This window comes from Poecilia latipinna, unplaced genomic scaffold (assembly GCF_001443285.1).
Source record: "Poecilia latipinna isolate Pla-1442-1.1 unplaced genomic scaffold, P_latipinna-1.0 Scaffold1094, whole genome shotgun sequence".
In the NCBI taxonomy this organism is placed as follows: Eukaryota; Metazoa; Chordata; class Actinopteri; order Cyprinodontiformes; family Poeciliidae; genus Poecilia; species Poecilia latipinna.
The window spans coordinates 16,445-39,228 of record NW_015113710.1 but is presented as its reverse complement, the minus strand read 5'-3'; the positions used below and the strand labels follow the sequence as shown (position 1 = coordinate 39,228).

General features: G+C 43.0%; 2 protein-coding genes across 6 annotated transcripts; one reads left to right on the top strand and one right to left on the bottom strand.

Annotated features, from left to right (window-relative positions):
- Nucleotides 1-99: 99 nt before the first annotated feature.
- LOC106959549 (uncharacterized) lies at nt 100-8,967 on the bottom strand. 4 transcript variants are annotated; one of them, XM_015052188.1, is made up of 7 exons: nt 7,239-7,435; nt 6,442-6,781; nt 4,840-4,949; nt 3,365-3,491; nt 1,843-1,968; nt 1,247-1,715; nt 100-656 (listed from the first exon to the last, which is right to left on the bottom strand). In XM_015052188.1, the coding sequence occupies exons 1-7, from the start codon at nt 7,259-7,261 to the stop codon at nt 460-462; spliced, it is 1,392 nt and encodes a 463-aa protein (XP_014907674.1). In that variant the 5' UTR covers nt 7,262-7,435; the 3' UTR covers nt 100-459. The 4 variants fall into 4 exon arrangements, with proteins under 4 accessions (XP_014907674.1, XP_014907675.1, XP_014907676.1 ...); XM_015052189.1 differs by having other exon boundaries at nt 6,442-6,869; nt 7,239-7,326; XM_015052190.1 differs by having other exon boundaries at nt 6,442-6,866; nt 7,239-7,325.
- On the top strand, nt 8,696-22,346 carry nvl (nuclear VCP like). Of its 2 annotated transcripts, none has more exons than XM_015052185.1 (24): nt 8,696-8,832; nt 9,602-9,681; nt 10,850-10,920; nt 11,155-11,207; nt 11,347-11,437; nt 12,342-12,399; nt 13,220-13,405; nt 14,222-14,315; nt 14,474-14,550; nt 14,636-14,770; nt 15,802-15,903; nt 15,982-16,099; nt 16,833-16,977; nt 17,071-17,317; nt 17,932-18,153; nt 18,526-18,630; nt 18,726-18,788; nt 19,063-19,182; nt 19,481-19,580; nt 20,034-20,140; nt 20,622-20,698; nt 20,824-20,900; nt 21,742-21,839; nt 22,188-22,346. In XM_015052185.1, exons 2-24 carry the CDS (start codon nt 9,625-9,627, stop codon nt 22,230-22,232), a joined length of 2,448 nt encoding a protein of 815 aa, XP_014907671.1. In that variant the 5' UTR covers nt 8,696-8,832; nt 9,602-9,624; the 3' UTR covers nt 22,233-22,346. The 2 variants fall into 2 exon arrangements, with proteins under 2 accessions (XP_014907671.1, XP_014907670.1); XM_015052184.1 differs by lacking the exon at nt 8,696-8,832 and adding an exon at nt 8,974-9,146 and having other exon boundaries at nt 22,188-22,342.
- The last annotated feature ends 438 nt before the right edge of the window (nt 22,347-22,784 follow it).

Here is a 22,784-nt window from a genome sequence, read left to right as displayed (position 1 = left end):
AAAATCATCCTTTCAACATAGTTTTATGCACGTAAAATTGGTCCAACATTTAAATTTTTTGATGACATTTGGCCAAGACAAAAACTGCAGAAATTTTTCCGGGTGGGTTCTGGATGTTCACATTAGTTTGTCTTTATGTTTTTATTTCTGATCTCTGTGCAGATCATCCTGATCCTGAAACATTACCAGCATATTTATTTGAACAATAAATCATTATTGCAGTTATTAGAATATTTAAAGCCTGCTCATATCAGACACCCAGCAAAAAATTAAATGGCTCCAACATTCTCTTCTTCAAAAAGCTTAGATTGCTCTGGTTGGCCCCAGTGGCCTGGTGACACACTGCCCATGGCTCTGCATCCGATTGGTTCAAATAGTCATGAAACCAAACGAGGTGGAAAATTAAAAAAGAAAAAAAAAAAAAACTGCTAAATATTTTAAAGCCCTTTAAGGGCCCTCTCAGAGGTTGGTCCTCTGTTTTTGTCTGTCCTTGCGGCCCTCTGCCTTCCCGTCATCCTCTCTTCCCGTTGCCTTCTCTTGATCTCCCTGCACAGAAAGCTGTCCCATCCGCTCCGCCAGCGCTCTCAGCTGCTGCTCTTCATCAATGGAGCTCAACGAGGAAGACTCCGGTTTGTCAGCCACCACATTCTCTAAGCCTGTTGTGAAAACAATAAAAACCTTCTTATTTCAGCTCCAATTCAACCAGCAGTGAGGTTAAAGGGTTAATAGAGGTCATGATGACTTCCTGAAGGTGGAGTTTCAGAAAGAGCAGGAGTTTTTAAAGTGACACTGTAGCTTTCGAAGTCTAATTTCTTTTAAGTCACATTCGATATACACATAATTTTTATAACTCAAGTAACATAGTTGTTTGATTATACTATAAAATAGCACTTTGTGACTGAAATACATAATACTGTCCCTTTGACACTCTCACAGAAGGAGTGTGGGAAATGGTGCAGGCTGATGGCTTGTCCCGTCAGTTTGTCAGTTCCCAAAACTACATACAAAAAAACCTCACTTGTAATAGTGCATGTGGGGTCATTGCATGTAATAGCATGTGGGCCTGCTGGATGCTGTGGGTAAAACACTCAGCATCTAATGGACCCAACAGAAAGCTGGAGAACAAGCTGAACTGGCTCCGTCTCTGGACGGGTTGTTGGGTAAGACAAATCCAAGGCTGCCCTAGCACAATCTAGTGTGGCTAACTGTGTGTGTGTGTGTGTGTGTGTGTGTGTGTGTTTCTTACTTGGTGTTTTCTGTGCATCATCAGAAGTCTCTGAGGTTGGCTGAACTCTTCCTCGTTTCTTGCCTGCCTGTGCTTTGCCTCCTGTCCTCAGTGTGATATGAAGAGAAATGGCTTGAGGACCACTAAGGTCATCATCTCCATCATCATCATCATGGGCTCTGCTTTCATCAGAGTTCCTGAAGCAGCTGGAGTCATTCCAACCATCGTCACCAGTGGAGACTGATGGAGAAACATCTCTGTCCTCTTTGGTCAGGTTGGTCTTTGGAAGCACAGAAGTGCTGTCAGGTACACCGCCGGTCATGGCAGCGGTTGCTTTGGGAGGTTGGTCTGGCAACAGAGGGCGACCCCTGAAGGCCAGGTCTGGGTATTGCCACTGCAGTTCCATGTCTGACTGGTCTACGCTGGGCCGATGACGCCGAGGCTTTGGCTGAGGAACCGATAGAAGCCTGGACTCAGGCTGCTGTGACTCCTGGAAATAAAGGAACAGAACAGAGGTGAAGGTTTTTTTGTTTTTTTTTTAAATTTTAGAAGACGTCAAACCCATCTGGAAGAAATATTCCCCTCATCCCGATTTCGGAACCAGCCTCCAGTCCTACCTCTCTCTTATCCGACTCCTTCCTCTTCTCGTCGTTGTCTTTCCTTTGCTCCGCCACAGTCTGCTTTTCTGTGGGATCTACCAACTTAGAAGGCTGCTTACTTCTCTGGAGAACATCCAACCACTCCTGTAGAATCAGTCCAAATATAAGATCAGGTGTGATTAATCAGTCCACCTGGTTAGGATTCCATGGAATAATCTGTTGAAGGTTGAAGGCAGGAGAACCTGCCACACATTCCCAAGCCCCACTGCCATTGGGAATGTGTGGAATGTGAACAATGTGGTTGCTCTGGCAGGACTAGCTCTCGGACTTCGCCGAGACGAAGACGAGGATGGAAAGCTGAATGCAGCCAAATGGGACGCTGCACTTCAGAAGCCATTTTGATGGAGCTTCTCCGACTCTGTCCAAGTCACAGCAAATCAGTACAGAGACGCTCGCTCTATGCAGTGCTGACACTTAGGGTGGGGAGCAGGTAATTCAAGAATAGAAAAATGGCATCTTGTGTGGGAAATGGAGTCGCTGGCTGCCTTAGTAACGTGAGATTTATCATTACAGGGCACACAATATAGAGTAGAAAAAAAAATTTCAGAAGGGCACGTTTTTTATCCAGAGGAGATAAAAAGGGGGCCAGTACTCTAGCACCACCTAGTGTCTATCTGTACACATCCCTGACTGTAGGGGACACTTCTCTCAGCCATCAGGCACAAAATTATGGTCACTGAAATGGCTTATGTATGTGCATATTAGCATGGGTGATTCTAGACTGGGTCCAACAGGGACCAGTGTCCCTGTAGAACCGGCCCTGGGCCCTTAATCTGAACGGATTAAACTAAACCAATGTTTAAAACTGACATGGAACAGAAACGGTCACTAATTTCTCCCTTGGGCCCATTTTTCCACTTTACTTTTCTCTTAGTTTTTCTTCAACAATGAATCAAAGTGAAGGTGTTGCTATTATTATTATCATTATTGCCCTTTTGACTTCAGTCGAACTGAGACAGGATCCCAGTGGATCTGCTAGATCACGACTCTGAAACCTGCAGCTGCAGCTCTGGACTGGATCCCATCACATGCTGAACATGAGGTATTGATCTTTTGTTGGTTCATTCTTTGGTTCTGTGGTCCCGCCCGGCCCCCTCTGGTAAATCTGCTCTAAAAGAGCCACTGGATAAAAGAAATTCATTTTTGATTTCAGCAGTTAAAATAGTTTTGGTTGTAAATTGTTGTGGTCTAAGTTGTGAAAAAATGTTTTTGTCTCATGCATAAGATTCGTTTGTCTTGCTGCAAAGGATAATTTTTCTGTTGCACCGCTATTATTGTGAGGTTTGGGTGTGAGTATAAGAGGCTGCAAGACTTTAACTGAGCCATTTAGTTGTAATTATTTTATCTGTTAATTTAGAAGACAAAAGACTGTAATATTATTGACTGCGGACATGGGAAGTTTGGATCATCCTGGTCTTGGTGTGTTCTGGCTGGATTTCTCTGGGTGTCGACCTGGAAGCAGATACATCCCATTTCTGACCTGTGGTCCCAGTTGGTGCTCCAGCAGCAGATCCAGGAGGCGACAACATTCCAGTCTGGCCAGCAGCAGCTCAAATCCCAGCAGCAGAGCTCGATCTGCATCAGCATCAGAACTTAGTGTGAACTCACTGAAACACACCAGAGAGCAGAACGTTAACCACAGACTACTCACACTGCACAGAAAAAAGCATGGAATTATGGGAAAATATACTAGAAATATGATTTTTTAAGGTAATTTTACTGCACCTAAATTCTATAGAGTTCATTTACAACAAAAGATAGCAAAATAAAAATACTTAATTGGTCCAAATGAAGTTGCATCCAGTCCTGTTCAGCTAGAGTTAACACAAATATAAAACTAACCATGTGTGTGTTGCTCAGCGCTGCAGAAGCTGATAGAGATAATTTTTCTAAATTTGTTCTAATGCCATCACCTGAAGTTAACCCAACCTGTTCCAACTGTTCAGCAGCATTCTGACATACAGGCCTGTCACAATACGCAAATGAATCAATTAATCATGTGATAAATTAAAACAAGCTCAATAATTTACACTTGCATGATTTAGAATTTTCCTCTTTTCTCTCTGCCAAAAACTGGATGAAAAACAGTCTTTGGTCTGGTGCATTGGTCTCAACTACTGCTTTTTTTACAGGACAATATTGTTTACATACATTTCATAATTCATTTTATTTGTTGTTTCTATTGTTTTGTTTTGTTTTTTATTTTGGATATTTAAAATCCTCTTTGAGAACATGTTCTTGCATTGCATTATTGTGCCATTACTTGAAAATGATCTCAAAGTAACAATATTATTGTTTACCGCAACACCTTCTGGGACAATTTATCGTCTTTTACTTCATATAATGGATCATTCCATTCATTTAATAACTTTATTTTCTTATAATATCTGGGGATTATTTTAGACACCATTAAACAAAAGCCTTCCTTCCTTAGCAGATATCAGTACAATTGTCAAAAAGGATGAAAAGCATCTAAAAATACCACGTACTGAAAATACTATTCAGAAAACGCTAACTAGAAATCATTTTTTCCACCATCGTTTTGGCGCCCGCTCTGACGTGGAGCCCCCTTGTGTCGCATTTGGTGCAAACACATTGTAATTATACATGATCTTATTGGCTGATCAGATCAGCCACAAGCTGACAAAAACAACTGGAGATTTCTAAAGATAACAAGTTCAAGCTACTACTTTCAGTTTCCTGTTTGGATGAAGACGTGAGCAGTGATGCAGCTGTGTAGGTTCTAGCAACAAGCAGCAGACACAAACAGCTGAAGCTCAGCTACTGTTCATGATGCACAATAAAAGCCTCATGAAGAGAACCCAACGCTGAGCTGCTGGAGTTCAGGCAGCAGAGACCGAGTGTTAAGAGGAAGAACAGGAGGAAACAAGATGGCTACAAGGATGCCTTACACCTGCAGCATTTCTAGCGGGTGTGTGTTGTTTGTGTCGTCACCTCTGGGGGGCGTCGCTGCTGGGCCGGTAGCCCATACAGGCCAGAACAGCCTGGATAGTGGAGCTGCTGAGAACCGGCAGCAGGCAGTAAACGAAGGCACCCGTGAACGTCTGGAACAAACAGAAAAAAAAAAAAAGAAAAAAAAAACGGGAGTTCAGAACCTCTGGGATGTGACGTACAGCACTGTGCACAAGTTTTCACTCCCCATCACAGGAATGTTCAACCCACAAACCTTTTTTTGAATATTTTATTATACATTTTATTAATCCCAGAGGGAAATTCATATTTTGTCATTTTTTTCTATAAATGAAACTGAAAAGTGTAGCGTGCTCATTTGTATTCCCTCCAGAATAGGTTCTCTAAATTTAGCTTTTTTTTTCTTTTTTCTTTTCTTAAAATCTTCCCCACATATCTTCAGTTACATTTAGGTCTGGACTTTGACTAGGCCATTCTAACAATTGGATATGCTCTGATGTCCCATTGAAGCTGTGCCTGTATGTTTAGAGCTGCTGTACTGATGGAAGATGAGGCTCTGACCCAGTTTTCACCTAATATAACTTGTTGCATGTTGGTCAAACTTTTCCATTTTAGTTTGATCTGAGTGGGTCCCCAACATGACTCAGAGCAGCAGCTGATCCATGTTCTCTCCATAGTCAGATGATGGGATTAACTCTGGGAGATGTTCAGAGTTTGGAAAGTTGCTATAGAAGATATTCTGCTTTAAATGTCTCCAGTACCTTCTGCCTGCGTGGTTCCACTTTGCTCTCAATATACAGATACTTTAAGAGGCAGTATTATGTATCTTCCAGACAAATAGTGCAATCGATCAAATGTGACTGTGAAATTGAACCTCTGTCTCTTTAAAGACTTCTTGCTCTTTCTGAAACTGTCTTTCAGAAGGTCATCACAATAGTGCTGCTCTGTTAGCAGCAGGTGTGCAGTTCCACCAGGTGTTTGCTAGTTGCTGCTGGCTAGTCTGAAGGAGCCGTGAGGGAGAGTGCCAGAGGACGGCTGCTCTGTGAGGCAGAAGCACATAAGCTTGGAAACTGCAGCTCCAAGGAGGAGCTGCATCTTGGAGGCGGGGCTAGTTCCACCCAGGTGTTTTCCACAAATGAATGGTTGCCATAGAGATTAAAAGAGTCTTCAAACATGCAGGAAAGAATCAAGACAACACTCCAGGTATGTTTTTGAAGAGGGAATAACATTACAACGTGATGTAAAGCTCAAAAAGTCAATTTTATATGATAGTGCCCCTTTAAAATAAAATTGGTAGCAAATAAGACTGATCTGTGTGTATATTATTTTTACAAAAATAGAAGACAAGATATAATCGACATGTCTGTTACTGACTGGCTGAATTCTGAAGGGGTCTGGCTTTATAAAATTGTATGTGGAGGTATCTGAGTAAAGGGGGCTGAGTTCATATTTTCAACCAGTGAGAAGCCACGTGACAAATTACCTCGCTTCAACATTTCCTCAAGTTTCTCCTGAATTATTTATGTTAAAAAGTTAAAAAAGAAAAAAAAAAGAAAAAAAGAAAAGAAAAATCTCACAGAAGCTTTCAGGACCGTCCAAGCTGGACTGTTGCAGGTGAGAGCGCACCTTCAGAGACCGGATCTCCTTCTTCCAGGGCTGCAGGAACATGTTGATGCAGAGGCTCTCCAGCATCTCAGTGGCTTTGATGAAGGCTGCCAGGTGCTTCCTGCCGTCGGTGCCGACAACACACCTCTCCGTCACCGCCTGGCAGAACGGGAATAGCGTGAAAGTGTCTCTCAGCTCCGACGTCCTCAGCAGGAACTGGGCCGCCCTCTTCAGAAGCCCGGGGTCCCGACACGGCCGAACCTCGGCTCCGGGGCGGAGGAAGCAGCTCCGGTAGTCTTCAAAGAGATCCCGGCGGGACAACGAGCCCTCCTGCTCTTCGTCCTTCATGACCGACAGGCGGCTGGAGAGAGAGAGACGGGTTGCTGAGGAGGAAGTGGAGCTGCCTCAACAGAAGAGGAAGCGAAAGTCAGCGCGTGTGTTTTCTCCTGCTGTCAAAGTGATAGAACAGAACAGAATATACTTTATTGCAGCTTTACGCGGTGACCAAACACACAAATAAGCCATATTCGCAACGCGAGAGCCCCGCTCTTGTTTTAACTAGCCTGATTGTGGGCAGCAGGTGGTGTCCCACAATAACTGGTCAAACATGTTTTTTCTTCACGATTAATAAGTGAATTTTGTTATTGGGAAATACCCGTGTGATTATTTTTGTCTTTTACATGATCAAAAACAAAGATACCGTACTGTTTCCTTCTGTCCCTTTTCTATGATCGATAGTTCATCAAATGCCATGTGGCCACATGAGTTATATTTAAAAACTGTTAAGACTTTGACATTAAATTCCAGTGTGTTCCTACCTTCTGATAACAGCTATCAGCATGTGGCACCGTGTTACGCCCTGCTTACGTCACAACCAGCAATGAAGTGATCTAAAATGTCAGAGCCAATTAATTAAGGGTTACAGAAGCAACAGCGCCCCCCTGCGGTCACAATATCCTAAATTTGGAAAAATAATCGAACTTTTCACCACCTGTAGAGCAGAAGATGCGAGAAGGCTTCATCCAGAAGAATGACGACGAATGAAATAGTTTCTTTTTTTTCAACCTGTTGTTTAGTGTGTTCACCCAGTAACGTCACTAACTGTTGTTTGCTGTGGCAATCAGCTTTTGATGGCCGGCGGAGCGCAAAACCATTTTTTCATTCTTAATAATTAGGGAACGATGTTGTGCAACACCGAGTACGTGCAGCACCCTATGTAGTGCACACTTGAACAAATCGGGATTTCTTTTGACCATCTCTGTATTGAAATCTGTCCCTCTTTAGACTAATCAGACATGAACACTTCATAGACATTTTTTAAGATATAGTCACAGATTTATAAAATATTTACTGTCTCGAAAAACACAAACAAAAAAGACTATTATTAATGCTTTTTTTTTTTTTTTTTTACATTAGCATATTTTAGATCAGAGGTTCCCAAACTGTGGGGCGCGCCCCCTAAGGGGGGCGCCGTGTCATTGCAGGGGGGGCGCGGGAAGCCGTCTGGATGACAAAACAAAACAAAACATGAACACTGTATGCGCTGGGTTTTTACCCAACTCTCTGTTATTCCTATGTCAATTTGATACAGTAGAGGCTTCCACACTTCCCATATTTGTGTCCTCTGTCACTTTTATCAGCAGTTAAAACTGTTTAATCCGTTGTTAACATGTTGTAACCTGTTTTTCCGAGCCGCCTTTAAACGCAACATGAGCGCTACGACGCTCGCGCTGGGTTTACACCTGTGAAGGAGACCTGCTGCTGCTGTGCGGAGCGACGTAGGTTTATGTTAGAATCACGGCAGCAAACCAGCAAAACGCAAAGAACTTTTCTCAGTTTTTCCTCTCCAAACTAACCGACTGAGTTGAGTAAAGCTGTTGGATGCAGGTAATGTTAGCTAAAAGATGACTAGTTAATATTAATACAGAACCTTAAGCTTAACAAGTACCTTGTAGGCTACCGATGTTGGTGTCTATTTTTCAGCTACGTACATTCTTTTTGCCCCCAAAAAAGTCGATGTCCCCCCCAACTCCCGTCACAGGCGTCGTTTCAACCTGACAGCCATTTGTAATCCTTCTCATTTACTGAATGGGTCAGTATATTTGCATTTTATCAAATTTAACTGATTTTTAAAAAATGAAAACTAAAATATTTCTTGAGCACATTTAGTCAAAGATATTCCACCGTGTGTCAATTCCTGTCATTCCAAACTCCTGTCAGGAATTTTTATTTTGAAATTCCTGACAGGATGTACGTCATATACTGCGTTTCATTCGTGCTCGGAAAGCAGAACTTTCGGCGTTCATGAACGCTGCAGGGAAGTAACTTACTCCAGGTCGGCAGTTTGTCACCCACATTGAGCTCGCGCCCCAGTCCTGTCTCCTACTGTCAGTAACAGTATCACCAGAGTATGTGAGTACAGAATATGTAGAACAGTATAAGAAATTATCCTACTCACTGTCCTCAACTTTTAACGTCTGGACGGGTCAGACCGTTGTAGTCTGATTTCCGAGGTACATGGAATGCAGCATTGGTTTTGTTTCCGGGTGTGTGGAGTCGCGGGGCTCACGTTTCGATCATGATATTCTGAAGCTGAACACCAGATGAGTTTTGCATCTTCGAGCTGAAGAGCAGTTCTCCCGGACTTCGGCGTTGTTCCCATGGTGACAGGAGCAGGACTCCTCCAGGAGGCTACAGCAACAAGAAGCCCGCGTGGTTTTGTTCCAGTAAGAACAGAGCCATGAAATGTTGAAGCCATGAAATGTTGAAGCTTTAGTGAATCATGCTGTGTGAGAGGTTCAGAGAAGGTCTAGCCAGAACTAGGACAATACATATTATTTTTACAATTATGATGATGATGATTATTATTATCATCATTTAGAACTACAGTTTTATACAGAACCAGCAAAGAGGCCCAACCAAGTCCTAAGTCCAGATGCTGGTCAGAACATGAACTTACTGCTCTGATGTCAAATCCTGGTTTCCAGACAAACTGAACGTTTGGTTTTCTTTCATCGTAAGACAGACAACATCGTCCAAATCTACAGAAATAAATAAAAAAATAAACTTTTATTTATAGTTTGGAACCACTCCATCACAGGAAGTTCATCACTCTGACTGATTCTCAGCAGGTAAATAAAGCAGGTTTTAGTCTGGTCCTTACTCTGCGTTTCTCCTCCAGGCTCACATCTTCTCCAGACCAAGATGAAGAACCGAGGCGGAGGCTGGCTGGACTCTCGACTTAAACAAAGAGTGGAGCAGGTCCAAGTCCTGAAATGTGTCACTCAGATCAGTCACAGAAAGGACAGAAAATCGACCCATCCAATTCAGAAAGCTCCCACACAAAACCTTAACTAGAAGCACATGAGAAAAAAAAGGATGCAGAAAGGAGTTAAAGACAGAAATGCTGGACCTGGAATGTGTGTTATGTGAAAGGAAAACACGCTCTGAGTGGCTCAGTCCACTCTACCAGAGTAGAGAGGAAACCCATTCAGGCACACATAGAACATCCAACCCCTCATAGGCAGTACCAGGAACACCATGACTAGAACATTAAGAGTAAGACCAGTGGGTGGATTGACGCTCTGCTCACAAGTTAGGGATGTGAACAGTAATAACAGCTGGTACAGTCCGGACCACACTGGGGTATCCAAAGCTCCTGTTTGAAAAGCAGACATTTTGTGGCATTTGTTGTTCTGATGTGTCAAGAAATGTTCTGGATTTCTCCAGACAAACTGGAGTCCTTGAGGGTCAGAGTCCTTTTATAACTTCTAGACCCCAACAGCTGAACACCAACTATAAAGTCTTAAAAAAATGCAAACATTTTAAAAATACTTTTAAAATTTTTTTAAATGCTTAGCCTGGTGTGGGCACAAGTAAAGCCTGCTGGCCCACCAGGCTTATAAAACACTGGGGGAATCCCTACAGTAGACTCAGTTCGATTGGAAGCTAAAATTGCGACATTTGCTGCATTTTCAGCTGGTAAGGTTCGCAATCACACCTCCAAACAATCCAAAGTAATTGGAAAATGAGTTCCTCTCCTCACCTGTGGTGGCACTGCACCAAGAACCACTGAAGGAAGGAACACAAAGCCTCTGTAGAAGACATTAAACTTCCTTCTTCACAAGATGTAAACAAAAATGGAGTAGCATCACATTTTATTGTTGTAGGATTTCTCTTTTGTTTTTGGTAAAAGTCCATGAGCCACTTCTCCCAGTAGTTCTAGACTCACGTGTTTGTTTTGGCTCTCTTTACCCAGAATGCCCGTGTTCTAGTTCCCTTCCTCCTTTTGGAGCGATCTCTGGTTCGCTTGGCGTCCACATAGGCTTTCGAACAGCCTTAGAGTTCACTTCAACTGAACCGAGACCTAGGAAAAGTACATGAGAAAACCATGCAGTTCTCCTCACTTTCAGTTGACCTGTGTTTTCAGTACCTGGCCTCGAGCAGCAGTCAATATGTTGACCTGGCAGAGATGGCCCTGGACCTTCAAAAACAGTACAGGTGAGGATGCTCAGCTAATCTGATCTGAACTCTTCATAATTTCGCTAAGGTTGGATTACCATTGTTTAATTTAACAGTAATGACGGCTTTACAGTTGAAAAGCTCAGTCCCATCAGAGTTGAAGACCTTCGTTTGCACTGCCTCAGAATGGGCCTCTGCATGTTAGAACCGTAGTTTCTGAACTACCTGCTACCTGGACTGGTCAGCAGCTGAAACTGTTGATTCTGCTTTTAGAGTGGAGTATGGCAGAAGGAACAAGACAGCGTTCAGGATCCAGGTGGAGAAAGGTAGAAGGAAAAACCACAGCATGGTTTTCAGACTGATTATGCTTTAACAGCGATTTAACAGCAGAGTTATGAACTGATCACACACGCAAAGTCTCAAGATGAAGAGCTGTAATTCCTCCTGTCTGCATGCCTGTTGAAGTGTACGATGCAGTGAAAGAGGACGCGGACCTGAACGACCTGGAGAGCAAACACCTGGCTAAGAGAGCCAGGAGCAGCTGCAATGAAACTGGGTAACTGCACATCTCACACACCAATTTCTGTTTTTCTCTAATTATTTCGTACAAATAAGTAAAACAAAAATCCAGAAAGCAAGAATACATACATGAATATATTGAAACACAAACACAAAAAAAAACATGTTTTGCAACATGAACAAGTCATTTTAGCTCATCATACCTGTCCAAAAGGGACAAGTAGGAGTCATGAAACACAACTGGTCAAACACAACTACGAATACCTGAGAGTTCCTCTAGAAATGCTTAAAACTGCCTATTTTAATTGTTCAAATTCCAAATACATCTTAATAGGCATAAATACACACAGTGGAAACAGTCTTATTCTACAGCAGAAGCTAGTATCTACAGCCATCCTTATCCCCTGCTTCTGGGGGTACAGCCAATCAGCACTAAGGAAAATGAATGGTGCTCCCGGATAGGCTGCTATGCAGAGTAGCTTGGTTCATAGATAGTTCAGGTTCCCACACTGCATTTCTGTAGAATATTTTGGAAGAAATGCTCAAAAAGCCATCCAATGCAAACTGCCTGTTGATGCTGATTGTGTTCCCATTGTCCTGATTTTGAATTGACTGTATCAGTTCTGTATGAAAATGTTTGTATCCTCAACTAAAGGTTGGGGTCACAAATTTATAATTTTATTTTTTGGATCAGAATCTAGAAAGTTAGGGAAGCACTTGGCGTAGACCTGCCACTGGCGTAGAAGACCTGCCACTGGGGTAGACAATGTGTTCCTAAGCAATAGTAGATGTTAGGAGGAAGTTATCTGCAGCCAACGCAGGCCTTATAAAAGTCTCCCTAATGTTTCCACTGTGGTTACATTGTGCTGGGATTAGTTCTGGACTTACTGGGAAAATTCTCTGACTTCAGACTGAGTTTATTCCTGCCTGTGTGTTTGCAGGGACGGCAGCAGCTCAGACGAGTCATCAGAAAGCGATCAACAGGTTCTGGGCAACACGGTAATACATTGCTGAGAAGTTTTGAACACATAATCAGCTGTCCTGACCAAGTTTGTGTCTATATGCAGTAGACCAGCTCATCCAGCTGACCTTCCGTATGAGAGAGGAGCTAATTTGCTTCTACTGGACTTCAGGGATGGATAAAATCACATATAGCGAGGCGTTAGCAGTGTTACCTGGAAATTCACTCATCAGAACTATGTAGCCAACTTCTAGTCTCCAGTTCTGTATACCTTTAACTTGTTGATACCGATTTGAACCGACTCTGATATCTATGATACAGGAAGTGGTTAGGACTGCCTTCCTGTCACTGCGAATTATTTCTCTACCTTTTGAGCAGAGGCAATATCACACCACATATGTGTGACAGCAGTAAAACTGTGTTTTATCGTTTCATATCATAGACAATCTGATTTACAGTTAGCATTTCAAAAAGTGTTTAGCGTCTTATATTAGCGGTCAGCAAAGCTGTCTTTACTAAATCAGTCTTCTCTGGTAGTAATTCTCAGAGAACTTTAAAACGTACATTATCCCTAAGTTTTCCTAAAGACTAGTGCCAACATTTCCAAAGGTGTACATGTTTAAATCTCTGAATGTTAAACTAGATCAGCCTTATTATGGTGCACTCACTTCCATTCAGTTAGTTTATGTCCCGCCTGCTGTCATCCCAGGACTCTTTGACAAACGGATCTAATTCCCGTCTCCAATCAGTCCAACCATACATTACTTTGCCTAGAATCCATCATCCTTCTTATCCAAGTGTTTCCTACAGTCTCTTGTTTAAACGTGGAATCGGATGTTCTTGTGTTTTCATCCACAGCCCAACAGCTCTGTCACGGCACTGTACCGTAAGGGCCCTCCAGCAGCCAGCATGACCAACCCAGTTCCAGATGAAGGGACCCTGGTTTCCCCTGGAGGCTGGTTCATCGATAAGGGCAGAGGCCCTGCCACCAAGCCTGTCTTCATCGACCTCAGTAAAGACGAGTCGGTCGATACGGAAACCAATGTAAGTGAGAGCAGATGCCCTGAGGGCTCCCCTGGAGGTCTGGGGGCCCTGGTGCTCAGGGTCAATCAGTTGTTTTTAGGGAGAACAAATCAGACTGCTGTAGATCAGACGGAGACAAACATCATCAACAAACACTGAGAGCAAGTGATGAAATATCAGGATATTCTGAGAAGCAGAAGTTCTAAAATCCAGAATTGGATCATTTTTTAATCAAAGGAGCATTATTTAATTCATTATTTAATTTATTATTTGATGTTATTCCCTCATCAAAAACTGGGTTGTTGCTTTGACTTTTTTGTGAATGTTTGAGAAATCCTTTAATCTTGATGGCAACCATTCAGCTGTGCAAAACCTTCTCAGTTCCTGAGCTTCCACCTCACAGAGCAGCCCTCCCCCACTCAGCTCCTGCAGACTAGCCAGCAGCAATTAGTAAACACCTGGTGGAACTGCGTACCAGCTGAGCTCATTATACGAGCTACTTATGAGTGAAAAACTGGTAAAAACATTAAGGGTTAATAGAGGAGTCATGTTGTGATGACTTTCTGAAAGCAGGGTTTCAGAAAGCAGAGAGACGGAGGCCCAATCTTCATCTGGATCCCAGTTCTTAATGGTGGGGTCTGATTGGGGGACATGTCAGGAACACTTCAGGTTCCAGGTTAGATTCCACAGTAAAAGGAAACTTGGTTCTGAAACACACCTGTGGCCGATGCAGGGATGCTTTGGGTGGGTGATGGGAAGTGGCTCTGAGAAGGTAAAGAAAACTGAGCAAGCAGTGTGTGTTAGATTGACCTCCTGCTGTGTTCATGCCCCCGGCAGAGAGGTGCGTCCCACCTGGAGCCGGAGACCACTCAGAAGAAATCAAAGAAAAGGGCAAAGAGCTCGGCCGAGTATCGCAACGCAGACAAGAAAGGTACAAGCTAACCTGACTGATGGTGGCAGCATGATGCTTCTCACCCAGCTACAACATTTACACACTTATGTTATGAGGTGTGTCAATACTTCACTTTATCTTGGAATGTGTGGCTTGTTTTGTTAGATGTAAATATTTATTTCTTTTTAATTTCTCAGCCAAGTCCAAGTCTCCAGAGCTGCAGTTCCCCTATCTGAGGTTTGAGGATGTGGGGGGGAATGAGGAGATCCTGACGGTCAGTAACCCCCTCTTCCCCTCCTCTCCTTCAGCAGGGCTTCTGCTCTCCTTAACCTCATCATGGCTGTCATGTTGTACTGCAGGAGGTGTGTAAGCTGCTGGTCCATATGCGCCACCCTGAGGTGTACCAGCATCTGGGGATGGTTCCTCCCAGGGGCTTCCTCCTGCATGGGCCTCCCGGCTGTGGAAAGACCCTGCTGGCCCAGGCTGTGGCGGGGGTGAGCTCAGCACCAGGTGTATTGTTAGAACATCACCTTCCTCAAATAATCGTCTCGGTCACTTGTCAAACTCAAGGCCAAATCTGGTCCACTGTAGCTTTTTATGTGGCCCTCTAGACTCCAAATTACATCAATAAGTCTCTCCAGTTTTTTTCAAATCTGCAAAATTCAATCAAAATAAACAGCTTCATAAAAAAATTTCTGATTTTACTGCAAATCTTTCTCAAAATTGGTCAAAAACATTGGGTTTAAAATCACTTTTAACAACACACATTAGGGCAAATATTGTAAAAGTTCCTTGCAAACATTTCTAAATTAGAATCACAAAATCTATGATTTTGATTGCAAAAAAAAAAAAAATCCTGGAAGGACAGCTATTTATTAATATTTTAACAGTTTAATGGGTTTTATCAATACATTCTGGCACAACCGGCCCTTTAAGAACATTCAGATTTTTGATGTGGCCCAAAATGAAACTGAGTTTGACACTCAGTCTCAAACTGAGAGTCAGACTAGGCCGTTATTTTGGAAGGTGACCATAGACACGTCGAATGTTATTGTTTACACCCAGGAATTTTGCGCTTGCGCACAAGGCTGGAAGGCAAAAAGACTATTCTTTTACTTGCTATCCATTGCTGTGTTGCTGCGGTAGAACAACTCCGTTAACAAAATGAAACCTGGAGATGTAGGTATTATTAATTCAGTGCGGTGCGTCACAGCAAAGGGAAAAATAACGCAGAAAAAATGTTGAAGAATAACTCAAAACCACTTGTGTTCTTTTTTCTTTCTGTCTGCGTTGACTGTGCTACACACAGACTCGTTGCCATAGCAACTGACAACAATGCCACTGATTTATTGGGAATCAACACCAACAAACACTCAAACATTTCCCTCACAAAGAACAGAACATTCAGTCCATTATAGTTTTATGTTTTCAGGCTTGATGTTTATTTTGCAATTATTATTAATAAGTGATATACGAACACAGTGGTGGTAGATCAGCTCATTTAAATACCTGCTGACTGTTCCAGGAGCTGCAGATCCCCATGCTGAAGGTGTCCGCTCCAGAGCTGGTGTCCGGCGTGTCCGGAGAGTCGGAGCAAAAGCTGAGGGAGCTGTTTGACATAGCCGTGGTCAGTCCCCTGCAGGAACTGCACAGCCGGTGACCTCTGACCTCTGACCTCCACTCACTCCTCTGTCTTCGTCTGCAGACCTCCAGTCCATGCATTGTGTTCATAGATGAGATAGACGCCATCACGCCTAAAAGAGAGGTGGCTTCTAAAGACATGGAGCGGAGGATCGTAGCCCAACTGCTGACCTGCATGGACGGTACGATGCTGGCTTCCTTCTGTAAATGTAGAGCCAGTTCAGAACGATGACATAAATGTACTAAAAAATATTTATTTGATAATAAATAAATTATTATATTCTACCAGCTAATACTTTTGAATATAGTTCTAAAAATAAATGCAGGGATTTAATAGTTTTTAACTCTCTTGTTATAGAATAATTGTATTTCATTTCCACAATGCAGCTGGTTCTCTAATGAATGATTAGATTTATTATGCTAACATAACATCAGGCAAGTATAGGATTAGCAGGTTGGTTTGTTATCTGAAGTCAGGTGAGGGTCCTCATATAGAGTTTAGGTCAGGCATCCTGTGTATACTCCTTGAAGGTTAAAGTTAGACAGCAGATGAAGCTTTGACGCTCAGCATCCTCCATGATGCTTCCTGCTGAAAACATTCCAAGCCTGCTGGTAAGGGGCGCTACAGTCATCCTGCAGGCCACCAGGTTTTTGAGTTAAAAAATGCTTCAAATTGACAGAAAATTTCAAAATGCCTCTTGGTAATTACCAAGAGGCATTTTGAAATTTTCTGTGTTATTGGAAGACGTTATTAACTATATCTAAATGCCAACTATAAAGTCTTAAAAAAAAAGCCAAACAGTAAAAAAAATAAAAAATAAAATCTAAAATAAATAAGCCGGTGTATTGTAGGTCTACCAGGCCTATGATACACTGTGGAAACCTTCATGCTTTCTGTTCCCTTCCTTCCTCTAGACCTCAACAGCCTGACTGTGACAGCTCAGGTTCTGGTGATCGGCGCCACCAACAGGCCTGACTCATTGGACCCGGCCCTGCGGAGAGCCGGACGCTTCGACAGAGAGATCTGCCTGGGAATCCCCGATGAGGCCGCTCGGCTCGGGTAACAACCTGGCAACCAAGAGGCGGACTGGCAGCCGATTGGCTGATCTCCTTCATGATGGTGTGATGCTTTTTTTTTTTTTTGCTCTGCCAGGATCCTGAAGACATTGTGCAGGAAGCTGACGCTGCCGGAGGGCTTCGACTACCAGCTGCTGGCTCGGCTGACGCCGGGCTACGTGGGTGCCGACCTCATGGCTCTGTGCCGGGAAGCCGCAATGGCCGCGGTGAACCGGGTTCTGCTGGAAACCAGGCCGGCGCCTCCCACTCCGCCACAGAACTCTGCTGCAGAACCATCCGGAAGCACAGAGCCTGAGGCTGGAGGGGAAAAGCAGCAGGTAGAGGTAAGGCTGTCACAATGAGCGATAAATCAGTTAATCACACAATTAGCTAGAACAAGCTCACTAATTTCCATTTGCATTATTTATTGTTTTTCTTTTTTTCTCTCTATTCCTACCAAAAACGGGATATTTAAAATCTTTGAGAATGTGTTCTTGCATCTTACAATTCTGGTTTAGACCAACTTAAAATACTGAAAACTTTTGTCATCCAGTTTTTGGTAGAATGAAAAATAAAAACAATAAATCATGCAAATGGAAATTATTGAGATCGTTTTAATTTTTCATGCATTTATATGATTTATTTCTTATTGTGACAGGACAAAGTATTTTTCTTTCAATAACAAGTTCTTAAAAAGTTGTAAGCAACTTTTGGCCAAGGAGTCAGGTCATTTAAAACAGCAGCTGTGCAAAACCCTGGTTATATTTTCAATTGACAGTTATTTACATATTTTGTTTTTTATTAAAACATCGTCTATATTCAGTGTATTGTTGAAGACATAAAAACGCCAAAAGTGTTAAGAAACAAATGTGGCCCTTGACTGCCCTCAATGTGACATTTTTGCCCATAATGACATAAAGTTTGAGGTTGCGCTCTAACATCTGCTTGTGTCCTCCAGCCGGGGGAACTGGGTCGGCTGCTGGACCTGCTGAGGGCCACAGAGACACTGACGGAGCAGCAGCTGGCCGGCCTGTCCATCCTCATGTCCGACTTCCGGGACGCGCTGGTCCGAGTCCAGCCCTCGGCCAAGAGGGAGGGCTTCGCCACGGTGCCAGACGTCACCTGGGAGAACGTTGGAGCGCTGCAGAACATCAGGGAGGAGCTAACCATGGCCATACTGGTAAACAGCAACCGGACCAGTACAGAGCCCAATGAGCTGCTGCAGTTTGTTACTGGGACGTCCTCCACTAAGGGCATTATCGTTCAACTTAAAGTCCAAAAAAAGCAAACTGTGGTAAATTGTACAAAATACAGATATTAGGATCATAAAAGAGGTCAAAGTAACAGTACAGTACTCTGCTCAAAAACTTTTCAACAAAAACATGAACTCAAACTGAGACAGAGAGGAAACTGATCAGCCCAACACCTAAAAACCTAACTGAAACTAACAACAATACAAAGACCCTCCATGATCCTAAGTGGTGGTTTGACCCAGTCTGCCGGTTGTTTTGACCCGTTGGTTCTGACCCATTGGTTTTGCTGTGTCCTGCAGGCTCCGGTCCGCTCCCCAGAGCAGTTTAGGGCTCTGGGCCTCAGCGCTCCGTCTGGGGTCCTGCTGGCTGGACCCCCAGGCTGTGGGAAGACCCTGCTGGCCAAGGTTGGTGGTACAAGTCCTGCCATGTTTGACGTGTGTGAAGCTGTTTGGTGAGGTCATTTCCTCTTCCTGTTCTCTCTCTCTCTCGCTCTCTGCAGGCTGTGGCCAATGAGTCAGGTCTCAACTTCATCTCAGTGAAAGGTCCAGAGCTGCTCAACATGGTCAGTGTGGGACTCAGAGGAGCTTGATGCTGTGCTGTTACTGTGACAACCAGCTGTTGTAGATATAAAAAAAAAAGGAAGAGTACGTTTTTGCCACAAAAAAAAAAAAAAAAAAACCGCAGAGATTTTGAGATTAATCTGAGAAATTTTCTAGAAAATTCATGGAAATTTATGAGTTTTAGCAATGTTTTTACTTTTCAAGTCTGTATTATTAGAAAATTCCCCCCTTCCCCAGTCGTATGTTGCTGACCTCTGACCCCCGTGGTGTGTACAGTACGTGGGGGAGAGCGAGCGGGCCGTGCGACAGGTCTTCCAGAGAGGGAGCAACTCGGCTCCTTGCGTCATCTTCTTCGATGAGATCGACGCTCTGTGTCCTCGCCGGTCAGGCCATGAGGTGAGGAAGAGGAGCTAACTTACCATCATCATCATCATCATCATCATCACAGCAGCTGGGAGGAAACTGAATCATTTGGTTTCTTACCTGAAAATGTTACCGTGTAGCTTTCTGCCTGGACCGTGACGTCTCAGCAGGAGTCGGTGGTTATGTCTCATGAATGCTAAGCTAGCTCATAGCTGTTCAGAACTTCACTTTCTCCTTTCTGTCAGCAAACAGCTTTAGAAGACTGTTTATGTTGCACGTGTATGATCTGTTCTCTGCTGCCGTGTTGCTGACGGACGTTGCCTGTGTTCAGTCAGGAGCCAGTGTGCGGGTCGTTAATCAGCTGCTGACGGAGATGGATGGCCTGGAGACACGGAGACAGGTCTTCATCATGGCTGCCACCAACAGGCCGGGTACGCTGCTCCTTCCATCATGGGTCCAGGTCGGCCTCAGGCCTTAGTGCTGAAGGAAGTGGATAACTATCTAGTATCACCATCTGTACAGCACATACGCTATGCAGAGGTCAAGGGTTATGACCCAGTAACATTACTTCATCTCATGTTACACCATGCAGACGTTCAGTCTGCACTGATGAAGATTCACTTGTTCATTCTCTACTGGAAGGCGCTTGACTGCATATGGAACAAAGAGCTTTACACTAAGGTTATTGCAGTTAACTAAAACAAATGAAATTGATGTTCCACAAAATGAACTTAATTTCTTCAGACTGAGCCCCACATGGTGCAGGTTGTTTGTGTGTCTTAGTTTCGGTCTGTGCCTTAGCTGGAGGAAGTAGGTAGAAAGATGTTAAGCAATGTTCCTTTCCTGCTGTTTTAACCTGCAAACCGTGTTTTGTTTTTTTCCAGATATCATTGACCCGGCCATCCTGAGGCCAGGGCGTCTAGATAAGACCTTATATGTTGGGCTCCCGTGTGCGGCAGATCGTCACGCCATCCTGCTCACCATTACTAAGGTAATCTGACTTAACAGGAGATGCAGAGCATCTCCAAGACGACTGATGACCAGCTGCACTGAGGACAGCACGGCCAGCTGACGTGTTTCTCAGACAACTTGGTTTAATTGCTGGAAGACAGTTTAAAATAAAACATTTAAGTGGGAAATAAACAAAAAACAAAGAAACCTCCAGTAGGATCCAATACCTTGTCTGTTAAAGTGTTCACAATATGTCAGATCAAACCTATAACATTTAATGTTTTAGATTGTAGTTTTATGAGGCAGCAGCACAAAACAGACCACGATGGTGAAGCTGAATGAAAACAACACATTGTTTTCTATTGTTCTGTTTTTTATGCAAACTAGATTCCCGATGCTGTTGGACTGCTGGGGTCTAGAACCTTTCAACACTAAACTACAGATTAGTGTTGTTGTCTTGGAGATTTGCATCAGAATGTTTGGTTCTCTGTGGTTCCTCAGCTGTTTTCTGTCTGCTGCAGGGCGGCACCAGGCCTCAGTTGGAGCAAGACGTCCGTCTGGAGGAGATTGCTTTTGACGAACGCTGCAACTCCTTTTCGTAAGTTCCTGCTGCGTGAAGAACCACCCTTCCTGCACCGGCTGTCAATCTGTCAGAAGATTCGTTCAGATCAGGTTTTCCTGAAAACTTTTGCTTTCGTGTGTGTGTGTGTGTGTGTGTTGCAGTGGAGCTGACCTGACGGCATTGGTGAGGGAAGCATCTGTAAATGCCCTGAAGGCCTTCATGAAGTCTCAGCACCATGGTAACCGCTCACCTCCTCTGTGTGCAGCTGATCACTGTTGTACTGCAAAACACTGAATAGTCTAGTTTCTACTGCAGATATCTTAGAACTAACTTACAAGTAACTTTTCAGTGAGCTATAGAAGCTTGTTTTAAATAAAAGTTCCACTGGCAGATTATTTCACTTCTAGTGTTTTTTTTCATCCATATTAAGCAATTTTTGACTTAGACAATCTTGCTTAAAAGTTACTTGCAAGTTAGTTTTGTCCTATTTGAAGTGTACCAGGATATTTGCACTAGAAACCAGACTAAAAATACTTAGTTTTCTTTTTTTAATTATTATTTTTGTTCAGTCAGAAATATAGAGTTGGTATCTAAAAAGCAGAAATTTCCTCTGATCATTTGCTGTCCCCTTTTTTTTCTTATTTATATGAACAAGGTTGTAAGCCTGCCAACTTAAAAATGGTTGAGAAAGCAAACCTGTCACTATATCAGTTCATACATATGTATTATTTAGGACATGAGGACACAAATAGGCTGATTGATACAAGTCTACAAAGTCTGACCAATTAGGGAAGATTTAGTGATTTTTTTTTGTTTGAAGTGTATTTATTATAAGTTGTATGAATCTGATCCTTTATGCACACTTTTGTGGAATTCTGGTTTAGTATCTAAGAGGTCTTGTTTAATTACCACGTACTTTGCTCTGGTTGGTGATGCTCTGTTTCTACAGATTTTTCTGGAAAGCCTCCTTTTCTTTAAACCGTGATGAAAGCTCATCCTAAAACAACCCGTTCTGTTTGAAGCCGTTGTGTTGCGGCAGAGTTCTGTCTCTGAGCTCCTGTTCTCCCCTCTGCCTGCAGATCACACGCATCCTACCAGCTGCACAGCTGCCATCAAGGTCAGCAGACAGAACTTTGAGGACGCCTTCAAGACCGTCCGACCGTCTGTGTCCAAAAAGGTGAGAAAGTAACGTCTGGGTGATCGCTGCTGGGTTGGGACGTTACTCTGCTGGAGCCGTCTGGAAACTGGCGACCATGTTTTAGCTCAACAGGTAGATGTTGTTGAGTTGTTGAGATCTGAATTATTTTTTTATTTAGACTAATTCAAATATTAAATAGAAAAAAATTCAGGTGAATGTTGCGGTCTGGATTTTTACTAAACAATCTAAAATTGAACTTTCTTCTTCTTTTTTTTTTTTTTTTAATTCTAAAATGAAATAGGCTGGCCTGTTGAATGTTGTCCACTCACTACTCATACTTACCTCACACAACCACGTCCTGATGGCGACTGTATGTTGTCTTTGCAGGACCAGCTGATGTATGAGCAGCTCAGAGAGTCTCTCAGCAGATGACCAACGAACCGCAGACAGATGTCACAACAATTATGTATTTGCATATCTTTGTGGAAGTATTATTACACACATTCTTTTTTTTTTTTTTTATAAAATATGTGACAAACTTCTCCACTTCTGCTTCATTTTATCAGATTATCAGTCAAAGTCACGTTACGCCAGCCCCCACTGTGCTGTACATGTAGCCTGAGGAACGCAAGCAACAGTACATTATTCTAACAATTTAAACTATTTACAATTAGGCTCATATGTTACTTACAACCAGCAGGCGGCACAGATCGTCTCTCTTCGCCCAGCACTTTGTGTCATTTGCAGATGTCGGAGCAGAGGTTTTATTTTCAGTACTGCCTCCAGTTCAGCCTGCTGCACTTTTTATTTCTGATGGCTTAGTTCACCACCTGCTTTAATGACTGAAACTACATGCTCATTTTGCTGCCAATTGTGACAAAAATAAGAAATAATTTTATTCCGTTTGTCCTTTGCGCCCTAAATATAAATTCCTTTTTTTTTTTTTTTTTTTTAAATCAAAACCAATTGTTCACCATGGATATA